Source organism: Dendrobates tinctorius, unplaced genomic scaffold, assembly GCF_039654945.1.
Source record: "Dendrobates tinctorius isolate UK_male_01 unplaced genomic scaffold, ASM3965494v1 ptg000019l, whole genome shotgun sequence".
Lineage (NCBI taxonomy): Eukaryota > Metazoa > Chordata > Amphibia > Anura > Dendrobatidae > Dendrobates > Dendrobates tinctorius.
Window position 1 is genome coordinate 58,951,149 of NW_027361687.1, and position 20,195 is coordinate 58,971,343.

Here is a 20,195-nt window from a genome sequence, read left to right on the forward strand (position 1 = left end):
CGTTTCTTCAGGGCCTGTTGCGCCCCACCGTCATCGTTTCTTCAAGGGCCTGTCGAGTCCAGTTTCATCCCGGAATATCGAGGCGTCAAGGCAGCCACATCAGCGACCTCTACGTGGCCACGCCTGTGATCCTGACAGACCCCTGGAAAGATAATGTACTATAGGAGATAAGGACCCCCAGTTTGGTCATACATGACCTATAGCTCCCGGACCAACCGGGTTAGTCGCATTTACCAAAAGAAAGTGTTGTTAGGTTTGTTGAGTCCCTGCGTGGACTGGTTGTTGTTAATACTTTTTGTTTGCTCAATATAGCCCCAGCGGCTACAGTTTATAAAAGTTATTTCCACAAACCACACCCAGTCTCGTGTCTCGTCACTGCATCCTGCGAACCTGCTGAACCCTACAAGGGCAGAGCAGAATACTGCAGTGCGTAGGTGCCAGACCTCTCCCGGCGCCTGCGCACTGCAGGACTTTGCTCTGCCCTCAACAGGGCAGAGAAGCGCGCCTGTGCAGGAGCCGTGACGGGAAGGAAAGAAGAGGACGTCACCATTAGAAGCTGGGTGGCGCCGAACTGAACCGCGACACCCTCCGGACCCAGACCGCCCCTAGGTGGGTATAATATAATTCATTTTTCTTATCTTTCAGGTTACATCGGGGGCTTATCTACAGCATTACAGAACGCTGCAGAAGTCTGCATCCCTCCGCAGCTCCTCCATACGCTAGTGTGAAACTAGAAAGTAAATGCTCTCCAGATGTATTGTGCATGAGCAGATTATGTGACCACGGGCATGAAGGCATTCTTTCTGGCTCTCTGAATGAGCGTCAAACGCAAATGCGTTCCTCCTGTATTGTGCGCAATCACAAGTCGATGGTCAGTATAGTGCGCATGTACAGATTTATTAAAAAAGCACTATTTATTACACACAACGATCCAATGATTCTGGAGACTAATTACAACAGGAATTATTCTCACAAATCACTTCTCACATATACCAGTATATGAGGTTATTTAGATTTTTATCCTTTATGGGTCAACCATATTTGTTTTTTATATAACTTTGCCCTGTATAAGTGCACAAAGTTTTTGTGATATACTATTATTTCTTGCCACTGATTCATTTAATAAAATTAATTAATTAATTATAATCTGTCTCGTTTTCCTTGGCATATCCAATTGTTCAGATGTTTTTGCTAGTTCCTATATGTTGAGTGGTCACCACTTTGTCCTCACCTAAGCACCAGTGTATGTATTAATTTTTGTATATATATATATATATATATATACACATATATATATATATACAGTCATGAAAAGAAAGAAAACTCTTTGAATGAGAAGGGGTGTGTCCAAACATTTGGTCTGTACTGTGTATATATATATATATATACACACACACTATATAGACGTACATATATATGAGCAGTAATTCTCCATACATATATTTATAGTATTTCTGTTGTTCTTGGTGATTTTATTTTATTAAGTCGAGTCTCTCCACTGGGTTGTGATATGTAATCTGAGCGCAGCATGATGTAGAGACAGAGACCCTGATTAGTGTCATGTTTCACTTACCAACCTACTTGTTGTTCTTTCAATAAAATCATCGTTTTATCACTACAGAACTAGTCGTCTCCTGCTACTTAGTTCTCCTGCTGTGTTTATCCTTTCCCTACCACTGATTTTCGGCTTTCTGCCTATGCACAGTCTACAAAGAAAGCTGCCAATCAGTGATGTGGGTGGGGTTATGAAGAGCTCAGCATTCAGGGCATTGCTAGATTTGTAGAAAAGAAAAATGTGATTGTATCAAAATGACACCAAGGATGGAGAGCAGTAAGTGATACATCACTGGAATCAGGGTCTCTGCCCCTACATCATACTTTTCTCAGATTACATAGCAAAAAACTGCTGACAGATTCCCTTTAATACCCTAAAAAATGTAACATGTAATTTTCTATTTTCTTAATACAGACCCTGTTCCATCACCTGCTATAAAAGAGAAATGCCATATAAATACTACAGATCAGTGTAACATCACCCTCCATTGTTCTATCCTATCGAACTCATCAGATGTCTCCTACACCTGGAAATCCAGACACCAGGACTCTACATATCAGCTGTATAGTAATGGAAGCACCATCCAGATATCAGTACCCCCGGACCAACTTTACACAGAGTTCTTATGTATTGTCCAGAACCTGGCCGACCAGAAAAACGTCTCCATTGATGTACGACACATCTGCCCTCACTGTGTAATTTTAAAGCAAAGTAAAAGTGGTAAGAAAGAGGTGATTTATATTTCTGCAATACCCAAGGATCTGAAAACCATAATGATTATATCTTTAACCCAAAACCCTATCATGCATGTAAAGACCGGGAATAGTATGGCTGTGGTTGAACATAGCAAATGTGACAGCTGACCGTACACTGTATGGTTGGGATCAGACTCAGAGATTCTTTCAATAATAACTGTTAAACCCCTTAGGTGTTAGGGTACCGTTACACCTAGCGATGCACCAGCGATCCCGACCAGCGATATGACGCGGTCAGGATCGCTGGTGCATCGCTAAGTGGTCGCTAGTGAGCTGCCACACAGGAAGATCTCACCAGCGACATCGCAGGGGTCGGGGGTCGCTACTTACCTGTCAGACGAGGCGATCCTGACGTCCTCCCGCCCGGCTCCACGCGTCGCTCGTCGGCGCCACAGGAAGCGCCTCAGGAAGTGACTGACGAGAAATGGACCAGGCCGATCTCGCGTGATAGCCAGCGGGGGAGCCGGTCGGAGGTAAGTATCACATGCAGCGATATCGCTAGCAATATCGCTGCAACGTCACAAAACCGGTGACTTTACAGCGATATCGCAGTGTGTAACGGGGGCTTTAGAATCATTATTGGCTATAGCGTCTTAGGGGGTACACAAATATCAGCCCCCTCCTTGTCACCTATACATTCTGTTTGAGGATTGAGGGGTGCACATACTTCACTATGGTAGCCATGGACTAACAATTGCTGCCATGACTTGATGTACAAGTACTACCGTCATTTATACAGTATTGTATACAGAGTATTGTAATACAGTTGAAGCCAGAAGTTTCCATCCAGTATATAAAAAGACTCATTCATGTTTTTTTCAATATCCGACATGAAATCAGAAAAAACCTTTCCCATTTTAGGTCATTTAGGATTACCATAATTATTAATATTTGCCAAATGCCAGAATAATGAGAGACCGAGAATGTTTTAAGGCATTTTTATTACTTACTGCGAAGTCAAAAGTTTCCATCCATTTCATTAGTATTTGGTACCATTGCCCTTAAACTGAATGACTTGGGTCAGATGTTTGGGATCTCCTTCCTCAAGCTTCTCACAATAGTTGGTCTGAATTTGGCCCCATTCCTCCTGACAAAACTGGTGTAACTGATCCAGGTTTGTAGGTCGCCTTGCTCGCACCGACCTTTTCAGCTTTGCCCATAAATTTTCAGTAGGATTGAGATCAGGCTTTGTGATGGCCGCTCCAAAACATTGACTTTGTTATTCTTAAGCCACTTTGTTACCATTTTGGCAGTATGCGTCGGGTCATTGTCCATTTTCCGCCCAAGCTTTAACCGCCTGGCTGATGTCTTGAGATCTTGCTTCAGTATTGCCACATAATATTTTTTTCTCATGATGCCATCTATTTTGTGAAGTGCACCAGTCGCTCCTGCAGCAAAACAACCCCACAGCATGATGTTGCCACCATCATGTTTCACAGTTGGGATGATGTTAGGCTTCCAAGCTTCTCCCTTTTTCCTCAAAACGTAATGATGGTCATTATGCCCAAAAAGTTCAATTTTAGTTTCCTCAGACCACAGGACATGTCTCCAAAACTTAAAGTCTTTGTTCCTGTGTGCATTTGCAAACTTTAATCTGGCTTTTTTATGTTTCTTTTGGAGTAATGGCTTCTTCCTGGCAGAATGGCCTTCAGCTCATGTTGATCCAGTACTCAATTCACTGTGCATATTAACAAAATCTTACCAGCTTCCTCCATCATCTTCACAAGGTCTTTTGCTTTTGTCCATGGGTTGATATGCACATGTCAGACGAAAGCACGTTTATCTCTGGGACACAGAACCCGTCTCCTTTCTGAGCAATATGATGGCTGCACATTCCCATTTTGTTTGTACTTGCATATAATTGTTTGTACAAGATGAATGAGGCACCTTCAGGTATCTTGAAATCGAACCCAAGGATGAGCCAGACTTGTGCAAGTCCACAATTCTCTTCCTGATAACTTGGCTGATTTCTTTAGACTTTCCCATCATGCTACACAAAGAAGCAGTGTGTTTCAGGTGTGCATTAAAATACATCCACAGGTGAGTCTCTAATTAACTTAGATATCGCCAAAAAAAAACATAAGCTTCCAAACACATGACATCATCATATGGGCAGTCCAGAATTGTTTAAAGGCACAGTAATCTTAGTGTATAAAAACTATTGACTTTGCAGTAAGTAATAAAAATGCCTTAAAACATTCTTTCTCTCTCATTATTCTGGAATTTGGCAAATATTAATAACTAACTGAAGAGCCCGGCATTGCCTGGGCATAGTAACCAACTGTGGTTAGTTATAACAAATTAAAATGATTATATTGCATACATTGTTGCTGTTGTACATAGCAACGCTCCCGCACTGGTACATGGAACACAACCAACGCCATTTTGTTGAAGCAAATTTTTTTTTTTAACGCAATAATAACCCCTTAACGACTGTCAATACGACTTTTATCGGTGGCAGTTAAGGGGCCTTATTCCTTCTGCACCTGATGCTCCTTTTTATACAGCCTCCTCCTGCACCACACGCTCCTCCTTTATACATAGCATTTTTCTGCAGCACAGCTTTTGTCCATTATAGTCGCCTCCTCAGGCAGCACCTCACACTCTTCTTCCATATACAATTGGAAACACTTGATCCTGAGAGAAATTGCACTGATTGCAATATAGCATATCATATACACAGCCTTCTTATTCTGCAGAACCACACTTTTCTCCTTTAGACCTAGTTCACACATTATTTGGTCAGTATTTGTACTTCATTTTCCCCTCACTCCTCACATTTTCACCTCACACCTCTCATTTTCAGATCACTCCACTTATTTCCCCTCACTCCTCTCATTTTCCACTCACTCCACTATTTTCCCCTCACTCCACTATTTTCCCCTCACTCCTCTCATTTTCACCTCACTCTTCTCTTCCCCTCACACGTGCACAGTAACTTCCCATGACATCATGCCTCACAGGAGCAACTCCATTCTAGACATGACGGAGCTAGATGTGGCCTGTGCCTGCCGCGCTCTCATACTCTGAAGGCAGCAGCCCTGTTTGTAGCTCGCAGAGGCTGGGACGTCACAGCCAGTGAGTTTTGCAGGGTGTTTTTTTAGGTGAATGCGCTAACAACGTGGACCGTGTGGATGGATTTTTGTGTGTGGAATGAGTGTGGCTATGCAGAGTGGGCGGGGCTTTTTGGAGTAGGCGTGGCTGGATACACACACACACACACTCAGCTTTATACAGTATATAGATTATGGTAATCCTAATAGACCTAAAACGGGAAAGGTTTATTCTGATTTCATGTCAGATATTGAGAAAAACATAAAGATGTGTCTTTTTATATAGTGGATGGAAACTTCTGGTTTCAGCTGTACATAGTTACTTACCTTTCCTTTCTCTTTACAGATGACAGACGTCACTATTACATCCTACTTTTAATTGCCTTGGCTTTGGTGGTGATTTCTGGACTGTTTCTTTTAATGCTCTATAAAAAAAGGGAAAAAGAGAAGAAAAGGTGGAAAGGTAATTTTATCTGAAGTAGAACAATGATGATGATCGGTAACGATATGTTTGGGTCTGTTCTACTTATTCTAATGGCTCATGGCTTGCATTTGAAAGTATTTGTACCCACCGGGGGTCCCTTATCGTTCAATATGGACATGACATATTTACAGTTAGGTCCATATATATTTGGACAGAGACATTTTTCTAATTTTGGTTGTAGACATGACCACAATGAATTTTAAACAAAACAATTCAGATGCTGTTGAAGTTCAGACTTTCAGCTTTCATTTGAGGGTATCCACATTAAAATTGGATGAAGGGTTTAGGAGTTTCAGCTCCTTAACATGTGCCACCCTGTTTTTAAAGGGACCAAAAGTAATTGGACAGATTAAATAATTGAAAAAAAAATGTTCATTTCTAGTACTTGGTTGAAAACCCTTTGTTGGCAATGACTGCCTGAAGTCTTGAACTCATGGACATCACCAGACGCTGTGTTTCCTCCTTTCTGATGCTCTGCCAGGCCTTCACTGCGGTGGTTTTCAGTTGCTGTTTGTTTGTGGGCCTTTCTGCCTGAAGTTTAGTCTTTAACAAGTGAAATGCATGCTCAATTGGGTTGAGATCAGGTGACTGACTTGGCCATTCAAGAATACTCCACTTCTTTGCTTTAATAAACTCCTGGGTTGCTTTGGCTTTATGTTTTGGGTCATTGTCCATCTGTAGTATGAAACGACGACCAATCAGTTTGGCTGCATTTGGCTGGATCTGAGCACACAGTATGGCTCTGAATACCTCAGAATTCATTTGGCTGCTTCTGTCCTGTGTCACATCATCAATAAATACTAGTGACCCAGTGCCACTGGCAGCCATGCATGCCCAAGCCATCACATTGCCTCCGCCGTGTTTTACAGATGATGTGGTATGCTTTGGATCATGAGCTGTACCACGCCTTCGCCATACCTTTCTCTTTCCATCATTCTGGTAGAGGTTGATCTTGGTTTCATCTGTCCAAAGAATGTTCTTCCAGAACTGTGCTGGCTTTTTTAGATGTTATTTTAGCAAAGTCCAGTTTAGCCTTTTGATTCTTGAGGCTTATGAGTGGCTTGCACTGTGTAGTGAACCCTCTGTATTTACTTTCATGCAGTCCTCTCTTTATGGTAGATTTGGATATTGATATGCCTACCTCCAGAAGAGTGTTTTTCACTTGGTTGGCTGTTGTGAAGGGGTTTCTCTTCACCATGGAGATTATTCTGCGATCATCCACCACTGTTGTCTTCCGTCGGCGCCCAGGTCTTTTTGCATTGATGAGTTCACCAGTGCTTTCTTTCTTTCTCAAGATGTACCAAACTGTAGATTTTGCCACTCCTAATGTTGTAGCAATTTCTCGGATGGTTTTTTTTCTGTTTTTGCAGCTTAAGAATGGCTTGTTTCACCTGCATGGAGAGCTCCTTTGACCGTGTGTTTCCTTCACAGCAAAACCTTCCAAATGCAAGCACCACACCTCAAATCAACTCCAGGCCTTTTATCTGCTTAATTGAGAATGACATAACGAAGGGATTGCCCACACCTGTCCATGAAATAGCCTTGGAGTCAATTGTCCAATTACTTTTGGTCCCTTTAAAATCAGGGTGGCACATGTTAAGGAGCTGAAACTCCTAAACCCTTCATCCAATTTTAATGTGGATACCCTCAAATGAAAGCTGAAAGTCTGAACTTAAACTGCATCTGAATTGTTTGTTTAAAATTCATTGTGGTAATGTCTAGAACCAAAATTAGAAAAATGTTCTCTGTCCAAATATATATGGACCTAACTGTATATGGAATAGTCAGACATGGTTGAGATTATGAAACAGTTTGTCCCTAGGAACTGTCCCAGTGGTCGTGTCCAGATAAATAACTAGACGTGCGGTGGAGCTGCCCTTCGTGTCAGAAAAAACAGTTCCTCTTTAATGTTGGTGGCACCCTCATTAAGCTCCAATACCCTCACTCTTTGGGAATCGCTTACTCCATCCAGAAGTCACTGGGGCAAAATGTCTCCCCCACTCCATAACCTGGGGCAACACATCAATTAAAAAGTGCCATCTACCCACTTACAGGTTGCAGGCTCTACCAGGTAGCTGCTCCAAATACCCATTGCAACTATCCCCGAAAGGAGGGAAGTAAAGCCTTCTCCTGGTTTTCCACTTTTAGGTGCAGTTTTTAAAGAAAAATAAACAGTATATTCCTCATGCTCCTCAGGTCCAGTGCTGCTCCTGGTGTCTGTTATTGCAGTTCAACAGCTCTACAACCAATCGTTGAGCTCAGCAGCTGTGCCCAAGTTGATGATACGAGCCAATCAGAGCTGCTAAGATTGCTGATTGGCTGCAACATTTTCAACGTGTCATCAGCGCTGCAGATAATAACGGACGTAGTGGTGGATACTCAGTGGTGGATTCATGAAGGGTGAGAAAAACACAGGGTTTTTTTTTTTAAAGAACCATTACAGCCAGGGGATATGGTTTTTTCAGAAACCAGAAAGACCCATTAATATGTGACACTTAAACGTGCCTTGCTACATGACTTAAGCCCCCGTCTCACATAGCAAGATCGCTAGCGAGATCACTAAAGCATCACCGATTTTGTGACGCAACAGCGATCTCGCCTACGATCTCGCTACTTGTGACACGTAGCGGCGACCGGTCCCCCCGCTGGATATCGCTGATCGTGCCGGAATGTTCTGGACCATTTTTTGATCGTCGGCGTGCCGCTGACCAGCATGCATCGCTGTGTTTGACACCGACGAGTGACTTCGTTGGCGACGCAGAACTCAGGGACGCAGGCTGGAATCGTTCAGAATAGCTGCTGTGTTACAAGGTACCAACGACCGCCGAGGTCATTATATGGATCGCTGGATCGTTGCTGCGTCGCTGAAGAGATCTGCCTGTTTGGCAGCTTACTAATACATACTTCCCATACAGATTACATTAAAGAGTTATTCCTCATCAAAAAAATAAAAAACAAGTCCCATCCTCTGGAGATAACTTGTTCATCAATGGAATCCAACTGCAGAAGCCCAATTGACCCCAAAAAAAGGAATTCTAAACCCTGAGAATAGGGCTATTGTTATGCGGGGCTTAGGTCAAAGGAGGCTGACATACCCGGGGCCCCTGCAGAGTCCCTCAAACTAGGGAAAACCCTGTCTGACCCTCAACCCAGGGTTTTTGCTAATGGTGCAAATGCCTGAGCTTCCAGCCTTTCCTTATCTCCTGCTCAGCCCTAAGCTGAACCCTCCACCCTCCACCCAGTGAGTTGTCAAACCACCAAAGCCCACACAGTAATGACAGACAGGGAGAACTTAAACCACACCGCGCCGCAAACACACAGGATAATACCGTAATGTGAACAGGGCAAAACAAAGCACAAATATAGGAAGGCGAAAAGGTAACAACGGATCATACGACACCAGATATGAATTTCTCTCTCCAACACCTCCTCTCCAGACCGGAACCACTTGGCATAAAACACAAGCTATAATCGGCGACGCCCACAGGCCAGCACGACTATTTAAAGACCGTGGGCGTGACCAAACATCCCACCTGATTTCCAGCTAGATTAACCCCAGATAACCTGAGTAAAATCAAGCCGGCGCCACTGAGGCTATAGTGGACGGAGATGGAACTACCGCTGCCTGCCGGACGCTGTGGTGTGAATAGCGTCCGACATGACAGTTATGTAGAACACCACCTCGAAAGGATCAAAGATGTGCACGCTCAACCATGCACTCTTAAGACCACCATGCATTCGTTGTCTAGGTGACTGCTGGAGAAAGCTGAGTACCGCTATTCACCATTTCTTACAGACCCATGAGCAATGAACAGAGCAGAGGCTGAGGATGCACATCTCTGATTCATTCAAGATGGTGTTCCGCAGAGTTCCGTCCTCAGAAATGTTGGGAATTCCGACATTCGGACACCAGTGATAGGCAAGTTATCCCCCATCCTAAGACAAGGCAAAACTAGATATTTAGGAATAAGAATTTTAAACAAATACCAGTTCAGCATCTTGTTATAACGTACCCATATATTTAGCGACTCAACATAATCTGCCAATAAGGAGGAATAGAGTCTGTACTATGAATAACATTTAAGTTTTATTTATATTCATAGAAAAGAGTAGAATAAGCAAATTTCTATTCAGTTACATTCATATTTGAAAATGGGGGTACATATAAAATCAGTGAAGAGACACCCCGGATAATTGGTAGAGGGTCAGATCAGGGCACAATTAGATTAATAATATCAAAAGAACATTAGATTCATATCCTGTAGTGTGGCTATATAGAACAAAGGATACCAATTCATATACAAGCACATATGACGCTAAGACCAGGGTATAAATGTTGCCTTTAAAGTTGACAACATAAAGTATGACACTGGAATCCTAAGTTTTATGAATGGTATCCATCATTTTTATAAACAGTAAAAGCCAAGGCAAAGTACTTTTGATATGAGTATAGGTATAAAAGGTAGTTACACATTGTGTCTGTCCTGCCTGCACCTCGTCCAAGATCCCCAACGCGCGTTTTCCCCCTGAGGAAGCAATATTACACGCAACGCGTATCTTGAACGAGGTGCAGGCAGGACAGACACAATGGGTAACTGCCCTTTATATCCATATATATATCACAAGTACTTTTCCTTGGCTTTTACTGATATTATTATTCTATTTGTGTCCTGACCTATTATCCTGGGTATCTCTTCACTGATTTTATATGTACCCGCCATTTTTAATTTATGAATGTAACTGAATGCAAATTTGTTTATTCTACTCTTTTCTATGAATATACATAAAAATTAAATGTTATTAGCAGTACAGTCTCTAGTCTAGCATGTGACATCTTAAATCCATACACTTTGCTTATTGCATTTATCTGCCTTGTGTATATATATATATATATATATATATTTTGTACCTAGAATTATATACTCACTGTACTCCGCTCTAAATCGGGGATGTGAAGAGTATAATTGCTAACTGTTCACACCCTTCTCCTTTCATATTTTTAAAGCAGAGAATACACACACCCAATGCACACCATTACCTGCCCCTGCGGGAGTGTAATTACTTGTAATGTTTAAGATAACATATCCCACTGGCAATCTGGCACTACACCTTAGGCGGGTGCCATTTTTTACTTGCCTATAGAAGCGGTAATCTAGGTTCTGTCAACTATTATTTATCTCTATTTTATTATCATAATATAACTATAATGATATGTAGGGGCCTGGAGGAGTTGACTGGTGTGTAAGGTTTCGCATGTACCAGGGTTGCTCCACTCTCAAGGCCACTAGATTGGGCTAATATTGGCAGAACCCTTCAATATCGGTGGGCTCTGACAAAAGTCTAATGTGTATGGGGGCCTACTGAGACTTTGGAGTAGAGACCGATCGGGGCTGTTGCACGTCAGATGGTTTTGTTCTCCCTCGAGATAAGCTGCCTCCATTGGGTCTCCAAGCACAGGAGCATAAACGAGTAGTCGTGGGGTATGGGAGAGTTGGGAGAGAAGAGAGAACTCCGCCAACACTTATCTATGGGGATTCAAACACAGTTCAGTGTTAATAGTGCTTAAGATAGGGGAAGTGCTCTCTTTTTTGGGCCTTTGAGATATGTTTAGAAATGGATGGATCGATTTTTGGGATGCAGGATGGGAGCTCTGGGAACCTCTAACCTTCTGGAATCCTCGGCACGGCTTCTGTTTAGCCTTGGCTGCCCAACACATCTGTGAATTACAGTTGTGGCCAAAAGTATTGACACCCCTGCAATTTTGTTAGATAATACTCAGTTTCTTCCTGAAAATGATTGCAAACACAAATTCTTTGTTATTATTATCTTCATTTAATTTGTCTTAAATTAAAAAAAACACAAAAAGAATTGTCCTAAAGCCAAATTGGATATAATTCCACACCAAACATAAAAAAGAGGGTGGACAAAAGTATTGGCACTGTTCGAAAAATCATGTGATGCTTCTCTAATTTGTGTAATTAACAGCACCTGTAACTTACCTGTGGCACCTAAGGGTATGTGCACACGCTGCGGATTCTGCTGCGTTTCCGCAGCGTTTTTGGCTCTGCAGAAACGCAGCAGATTTTGCTGCGTTGTACAGTACCTTTATTTCCTATGGAAATAAAAAAAAGCAGTGCACATGCTGCGCTTTTTTCCGCGCGGTTTTGCTGCGGTTTACAATCCGCAGCATGTCAATTGTTTGGTGCAGAAACGCTGCGGTTTTACACCTCATCCATTATGAGGTGTAAAACCGCAGGGCAAAACCGCAGATAATCCGCAGATAAACCGCAGAAAAACCGCAGCACTTTGTCCTGCGGATTTCCTGCGGTTTTCTCTACAAAATCCGCAGAGACTAAAAACTACGTGTGCACATACCCTTACAGGTGTTGGCAATAACTAAATCACACTTGCAGCCAGTTGACATGGATTAAAGTTGACTCAACCTCTGTCCTGTGTCCTTGTGTGTACCACATTGAGCATGGAGAAAAGAAAGAAGACCAAAGAACTGTCTGAGGACTTGAGAAACCAAATTGTGAGGAAGCATGAGCAATCTCAAGGCTACAAGTCCATCTCCAAAGACCAGAATGTTCCTGTATCTACCGTGCGCAGTGTCATCAAGAAGTTTAAAGCCCATGGCACTGTGGCTAACCTCCCTAGATTTGGAAGGAAAAAAAATTGACAATAGATTTCAACGCAAGATTGTGCGGATGTTGGAACCTCGACTAACATCCAAACAAGTTCAAGCTGCCCTGCAGTCCGAGGGTACAACAGTGTCAACCCGTACTATCCGTCAGCATCTGAATGAAAAGGGACTGTATGGTAGGAGACCCAGGAAGACCCCACTTCTTACCCCGAGACATAAAAAAGCCAGGCTGGAGTTTGCCAAAACTTACCTGAAAAAGCCTAAAACGTTTTGTAAGAATGTTCTCTCATCAGATGAGACAAAAGTAGAACTTTTTGGGCAAAGGCATCAACATAGAGTTTACAGGAGAAAAAAAGAGGCATTCAAAGAAAAAAACACGGTCCCTACAGTCAAACATGGCGGAGGTTCCCTGATGTTTTGGGGTTGCTTTGCTGCCTCTGGCACTGGACTGCTTGACCGTGTGCATGGCATTATGAAGTCTGAAGACTACCAACAAATTTTGCAGCATAACGTAGGGCCCAGTGTGAGAAAGCTGGGTCTCCCTCAGAGGTCATGGGTCTTCCAGCAGGACAATGACCCAAAACACACTTCAAAAAGCACTAGAAAATGGTTTGAGAGAAAGCACTGGAGACTTCTAAGGTGGCCAGCAATGAGTCCAGACCTGAATCCCATAGAACATCTGTGGAGAGATCTAAAAATGGCAGTTTGGAGAAGGCATCCTTCTAATATCAGGGACCTGGAGCAGTTTGCCAAAGAAGAATGGTCTAAAATTCCAGCAGAGCATTGTAAGAAACTCATTGATGGTTACCGGAAGCGGTTGGTCGCAGTTATTTTGGCTAAAGGTTGTGCAACCAAGTATTAGGCTGAGGGTGCCAATACTTTTGTCTGACCCATTTTTGGAGTTTTGTGTGAAATGATCAATTTTTGGTTTTTGCTTCATTCTTTTTTGTGTTTTTTCATTTAAGACAAATTAAATGAAGATAATAATACCAAAGAATTTGTGTTTGCAATAATTTTCAGGAAGAAACTGAGTATTATCTGACAAAATTGCAGGGGTGTCAATACTTTTGGCCACAACTGTATGTCAGCCCGACTAATCAAAAGCCGTAATGGGAATCCCAGAAGGTAAGCGTTTCACGAACCTCCCAACCAGACTAACAACCTTCTTGATGGACCGAATTGCTGCTCATCAATCCACCCATTTCTACTTAGAATGGAGCAGAAGATCACATGCGCCACTTGCCGCTCCGTTCAATTCCTTCTAGCCTCGTTTTGTGTTGGGGAAACAAATCTAGTGATGTGATAGCTAAGTCTAAAAATTATCACCTATCTAATGGACAAGTGATAATTTATGGAGCCCAGAATACCCAATTAGAGGAGTTTTCCCAGTACAAGATGCCATAAACGCCTGATAGATTATTGTGCAAACCTGAGTCCATCGTTTCCTGGAGAAGTAGATCCCCACTGATCACATAGTTATAACATGTCTTGTTGAAATACAATTATTGTTTGTGTTGGGATTTTTTTTATGGTCCATGATCTACATAATTACAGCAATTTAACCTTGTAAAAAGATCACCAAAATTCTGACCATTTTTCCTTCCAACTTCACTATAGGATATTAAATCAAGGGAGACTCCCATTCTAGAAATATTTTTTTAATTGTGGCATATTATGGGAAATATACCAGTTCTTTCATGCTTTTACTGACTTTTTCTTTCAGTAGAGTCTAAGGAAATGTCAGAACTCCATTACGCCGATCTTGCTCTGGGAACCAAAAGTTGTGAACGGGTAAGACTACGCATCCAAAAAATATTTCCGACCCAAACATTTCACATCACACCCCCAATTGAATGCTGCTAAATCACAAACCTGACTCATTGGTCAGCAATCAGCATCCAATATCTATGGATATTATTTTGGACTGATCCTTAACCTAATTCAAAATATTTCAAACCCCCAAAAAGCAGTTTTTTTTTCTACAACACAGGTCCACTTTCCCTGCAGTGACTTTTGAATTGAATGATAAAATTCTGGCTACCTGCAGTCACCACTAGGGGGAGCTTTCTGTATTCTCAGCTGTATCTGTGTGCAGTAAGCTCCCAAGCTCCCTCTAGTGGTAGCTGTATGCAACTCTAATAATTCTTATAAAAATATTACTTTTTTTTTGTTTTTCCTTATAGCAGAGAGCCAGACCTAAAAATGAAGAACACAGCAAAGAAACTGTATATAGCGCAGTTGTCAGCCAACCCATGTGAAAAAAATAAATTAAAACAGATATTACAGTATGTCCCCTAGGAACTGAATCCATCTGTGTAGTAGGTGGTTATATTAAAATCCCACCTCTACCATTGGGTGCAGAAAAAACCTGGAGTGACTCTAGTCGGTACTTCTCCTGTAAAAATGATTCTTAAAGCAAAACTAAAGGCAAAACTAGTATACTGTTTTATGTCTCGTACAAGTCCTAGGGGCGGAGCATAACTCCTGGATTTAAAGACCATCCAAAAAAAAACCTCAAATGTATTTATGTTTTTATTTATATTTTTTTTGCGTTCTAATAGCAATAATGTAAATATATTTTATTTGTTATAATTACATTTATTTTTTGTACTCTATGTAGAGGTCATGTACCTTAGTGATTAATTTATTTTACTTTTATTTGGGGGGGGGCAGAAAATACATGAAAAATAATCTATTCAGGTGCTTTTTTATTTTCATTTTCATATTTTGCTATGTATCGACATTTTTGGACAAGTTGTTACGGACATGACAAAACCAAGTCAATGTTGTGGGACTTTATATTTAATAAAGTATTAATTTTTAAAAAATGCATTGGTAAATTTTCTTTTTAAATGGTTATTTAAAGTTTTTTACTTTATTTTATCACAACAGGGGATTTAGATTTTATTATTTCAGCTACACTGTACCGAAATGTATCTCCATCATAGTACATTAGCATGTCTAGTATTGGTAAGTCTCCCCTAAGAGCAGGGAATATAAAGCCTATAATCAGGCTGACACCCACAATGAAAACCTGATCAACCGGTTAGTGTGAATGGTGTAAAGATAGGTAAAGCAAAAGTTCAGTGCAAAAGTCATGAAAATCATATAAAGGAAAGCACCATAAAGAGCAAAATAACGAAAATGTGAAAGTTCATTGAAAACAGTATTCTAAAAACATATACCGTAGCTTGGAGTAAATAATGATATGACAGTGGTAAGCCAAAAAGGGTACCGTACTTTTGTATTATTTGCCCACACCCTTTTTTGCTCAGCACTTTTGGTCCTAGATTTGGTAGACAGCCTTCCTGGACACGTTCTGCTTCTTTGTATACCCTCTGGTCTGGATATACTTATCATCCAGATTTTACCATTGGGTACAGGCTACTGCACAAATGCACTTGCACTTTTGAGCAAAATTGTTTATTGTATTTTATTTATCTGCACACCTGCTGGTTTACCTGACCTCTACTGTGGTTCCACCCTTTTTTGCTTACCACTGTCATATCCTCATTTACTGTAAGCTATACTGTATTGTTTTTACAATGCTGTTTTCAATGAAGTTTCATATTTTATTACTTGGTTCTTTATGGTGCTTTCCTTTATATGATTTTCAGCAGGGAATATGGTAGGACAGCTCTGGGGTCCATTAACATATCATGGGTTGTTGGTACAAAGTAGGTAATGAGCAGATCAAGTTTTTTTTTATGGAATTGAAAATAATATCTCCGCCTCTTATTCCCCGACTATAACATCAGGTATGGTCCCTGGTATGTGTTACGAAAGATTTAACATCTCAAGCATGGTGCTCCCTGGCATGGAGTGGTGAATCTCTCAGGCATGGTCCCTGGTGTGGAGAGGTGAACATCTCGGGCATAGTCCTAAGTGTGTAGGGCTGAACACCTCAGTCATAATCCCTGGTGTGGAGAAGTCAACATTGCAGGCAAGGTCTCAAGTGTGGAGGGATGAACACCTTAGGCATGATCTCTGGTGTGGAGGTCAACATTGCAGAAATGGTCCCAATTATGCAGGGTGAGCATTTTATGCATGGTCCCTAGAGTTAAGGGGTGGACATCTCAGGCATGGTTCCAGGTGTGGAGGGGTGAACACATGTCAGGCATGCTCTCTGGTGTGGAAGGGTGAACATTTCAGGCATGGTGTGACGCTGAGTCACTTTTTGCAGACAAGCCGTGAAATGGGATAGTGAAGGAGTCCGAGGTCAGAAGCCAGGAGGGTACGTCATAAAGAGAAGACAGAGACAAAGGTGTAGTCAGATAATGTTCCAAGGTCAGAATATGAGGAGATAGCGAATCAGAGCAGAAGGGGTTAAACGGATGGTCAGAACGAGGTCCAAGGTCAGGCAATGAAAGATCAAAACACAGAACACTAGGCATACAGAGACAAACCACACAGACGCTGAATGTAGATTTGGCAGAGGTCTGGAATTAACAGCTCAGTTAAGCAGCATGGCAATCACTAGAGATAATGAACAGCTGAAGATGGCCAGTGCCTCCCAATCAACCCACCGACAGCTCAGCATGCCCTAGCACCAGACTAAATGACAGAGCTGTTAATTAAAGTACTGACAGCTTCAGTTCACCTCTGTGCCTGATTGGATGGCTGAGTTGTCAGTAACTGCATCCCAGATACACTGAGGGGTGGAAATATGACAGTACCCGCTCTTCTAGGGGGTCCAACGGATAGCGGACCTGAGCATGGACATCTCAGGCATGATCGCAGGTGGGGAGGGGTGAACATCTCAGGCATGGTCCCTGGTGTGGTGTGCAGGGGTGAATATATCAGGCATGGGCCCCAATATAGAGATGTGAACATCTCAAGCATGATCCATAGTGTTGTGGGTGATCACATTTTAGGCAGGATCCATTGTGTGGAGAAGTCAGCTTTTCAGGCATGGCCTCAATTGTGAAAGGGTGAACATGTCAGGCATGGTCCCTTTTGTGGAGGGGTGAACATTGCATGAATGGGTTATGGTGTGGAGGGGTGAACATCTCAGGCATGGTCCCAGTTTTTGAGGGGTCAAGATGTCAGGCATGGTCCTAGGTATGGAGAGGTAAACACCTTACGCAAGGTCCTTGATGTAGAGAGGTGAACATTGCAGGCATGGTCTAAGGTCATGTGTAGTTGTGAAGTTAACATCTCAGGCATGCTCCCTGGTGTAGAGGAGTCAGGATTCATGTTGTCATTCTACAGTTTGACCACTAGTGGCTGTTATTGTTCACCTTAATAATTATGCTGCAATTTAATTCATTACCACTGGAGGCTGCTGTTGACTTCTGCAATTGTCCTTTGCTAAGATGCCAAATTCTTAGGCTATGTGCACATGTTGCAGATTTAGACGCATTTCCGTAGCGTTTGTGGACGTGAGGAACTGCATCAAATCCGGTGTAGTGCACTACCAATGTTAATCTATGGGAAATAGAGATTTGTTGTGCACATGCTGCAGAAAAATACGCACGGATTTGCAGTGTTTTTTTTCTGTAGCATGTCAATTCTTTTTGTGGATCTGTAGCGTTTCTGCACCCATTGACTACCATTGAGTCAGGCACATCTGCATCAAAACCGCAAGTTTAAAAAAGATCTGCGGTTTTGCTGCAGATGTGGGTGCTAAAAATGCTGCATATCAGGAGGAGGAAGAGTATGTGGGAAGACTGTGTGTGGGCGGGTCTGTGTGCGGTGTATGTGTCCGCATGTGCGGGGGTCTGCGGGGCTGTGTGTGTGTGTCTGTGTGTAGGCAGGCATCATCTGATGGGACTACTAGTCCCATCTGGCTATACCTGCTACAGTGACAGCATGAGCCGATGATGGAACAGTAGTAGGGACTAGTGTGTTCAGGTGTAAGGCAGGGTTCACACGTAGCGGAACTCTCACGGAAATTACCGCGGAATAACAAAAATATTGTTATTCTCACCTTCCGACGTCCCGCGCAGCCTTTCCGCCTCTCTCCACGCTCCTGGTCCCAGTAAGCCTTTGCGAGCGATGACGTCCGTTCTCGCGGGATCGCGATGTCTCGCGGTCATTCGCGCGACGTCATCGCGAATGACTGCGAGACGTCTCGATCCCGCGAGAACGGACATCATCGCGGTAATTGTCGCAAAGGATTACTGGGACCGGGAGCGTGGAGAGAGGCGGGAAGGCTGCGCGGGACGTCAGAAGGTGAGAATAACAATATATATTTTTTTTATTATTATTTTTTACATTCTATCTTTTACTACTGATGCTGCAAAGGCGGCCTCAGTAGTAAAAAGTTGGTCACACTCGTCAAACACTATGTTTGACGAGTGTGACCAACCTGTCAATCAGTTCTCCAAGCGATGCTACAGATCGCTTGGAAAACGATAGCATTCTGCAAGCTAATTACGCTTGCAAAATGCTAGTTTTTCCGCGGGAAAATCGCGGGAATTTAAAATGCGATTTTCCCGCGGACTGGAATTCCGGAATTCTCGCGGTAATTTCCGCGAGAGTTCCGGTACGTGTGCACTTAGCCTTACTCCTGCAGCTTTTTTTCGTATAGTGGTGTAGATTTTTAAGCACGAGGGATGTTGCTTTCAGAGTAATAAGCCCAGTATGTCTGTGCCTGGGGGGTTACTGTGAGGAGGGTGGGGCTTATATAGAGCAGGAAATCTGTGTCTCTTCCTCTTTCTTACACAGGATGAACAGGAGGAAGCATGTCTGCAGTTTCAGGGAGTATAATATTGGGGTTATCACCTCACACGACAGATGATAGGAGCACATTCACCTCAGACATCCTGTACCAGTGTAGTATCAGCACCTACATTATGTATGGGATCAATATTACCTCAGCAATTCATGTAGCTGCCATGTCCCTCATGTGCATGCTACATTTTCCTCACAGACTGTGAGACAACTTCTGTGTGACCTCCCTGCAGACATGTTTCATATACTACTCTGCATTCACCTCAGACATCATGTACTAGTGTAGTATCAGCTCCTACATTATGTATGGGATTAATATTACCTCAGCAATTCATGCAGCTGCCATGTCCCTCATGTGCATGCTGCATTTTTCCTCACAGACTGTGAGCTTCTGTGTGACCTCCCTGCAGACATGTTTCATATACTACTCTGCATTCACCTCAGACATTGTGTAGTGTGTACTAGGGTAGTATCAGCTCCTACATCATATCTGGGATCAAGATTACCTCAGTAATTCATTTAGCTGCCATGTTCCCTCACTTATTGCAGAGGCAGCGTTTGTGTGACCTCCCTGCGGACATTTCTGATATACCACATTACTGCTGTATTATACAGAGTCTTCATGAGTTCTGGGTTTATGTATGATAGGACAGAGCAGGGACACATGCAGTGTCTGCCATTACTATGGTGGAGCGGGGCAGTCACATGTATTAGAGACACTGGTGAGAGGGGCAGTCGGGGGATGGTATATGTATGATGATGAGAGGCTGCACTTCATGTTAGTGCACTGTATACTGACCCTGCTGTGTGCGGATTACCCCCCTTCCCAGTTATGGAGTCTGATGATCTGTATGTGACCTCATCTCTGTTACATACTTTGATGCTAGGTGTGCAGATCCCGTGTAACCAGGTTACTCACTATATATGTGGTATATGTGTAAAGGCTCTATTCCTGTGCTGTATACTTAACCTGTACCACAGGTCTATATACATGATATCACTCCTCACTCTGCTATATACGGATCATGCT

The 20,195-nt window shown here is 42.6% G+C and overlaps 1 protein-coding gene and 1 long non-coding RNA gene across 2 annotated transcripts in view; both read left to right on the plus strand.

Moving 5' to 3' along the window:
* The window catches only part of LOC141082653 (CD48 antigen-like), a 115,788-nt gene extending 113,370 nt beyond the window's left edge, over positions 1-2,418 (plus strand). Inside the window, exon 3 of the mRNA XM_073566604.1 lies at positions 1,970-2,418. Coding sequence (XP_073422705.1) covers positions 1,970-2,418 — 449 coding nt within the window. The remainder of the gene's footprint in view (positions 1-1,969) is intronic.
* A 3,298-nt stretch (positions 2,419-5,716) lies between these two features.
* LOC141082978 (uncharacterized) lies at positions 5,717-15,318 on the plus strand. Its single transcript, XR_012230620.1, has 2 exons — positions 5,717-5,826; positions 14,214-15,318. It is a non-coding gene; the product is annotated as an uncharacterized lncRNA (long non-coding RNA).
* The last annotated feature ends 4,877 nt before the right edge of the window (positions 15,319-20,195 follow it).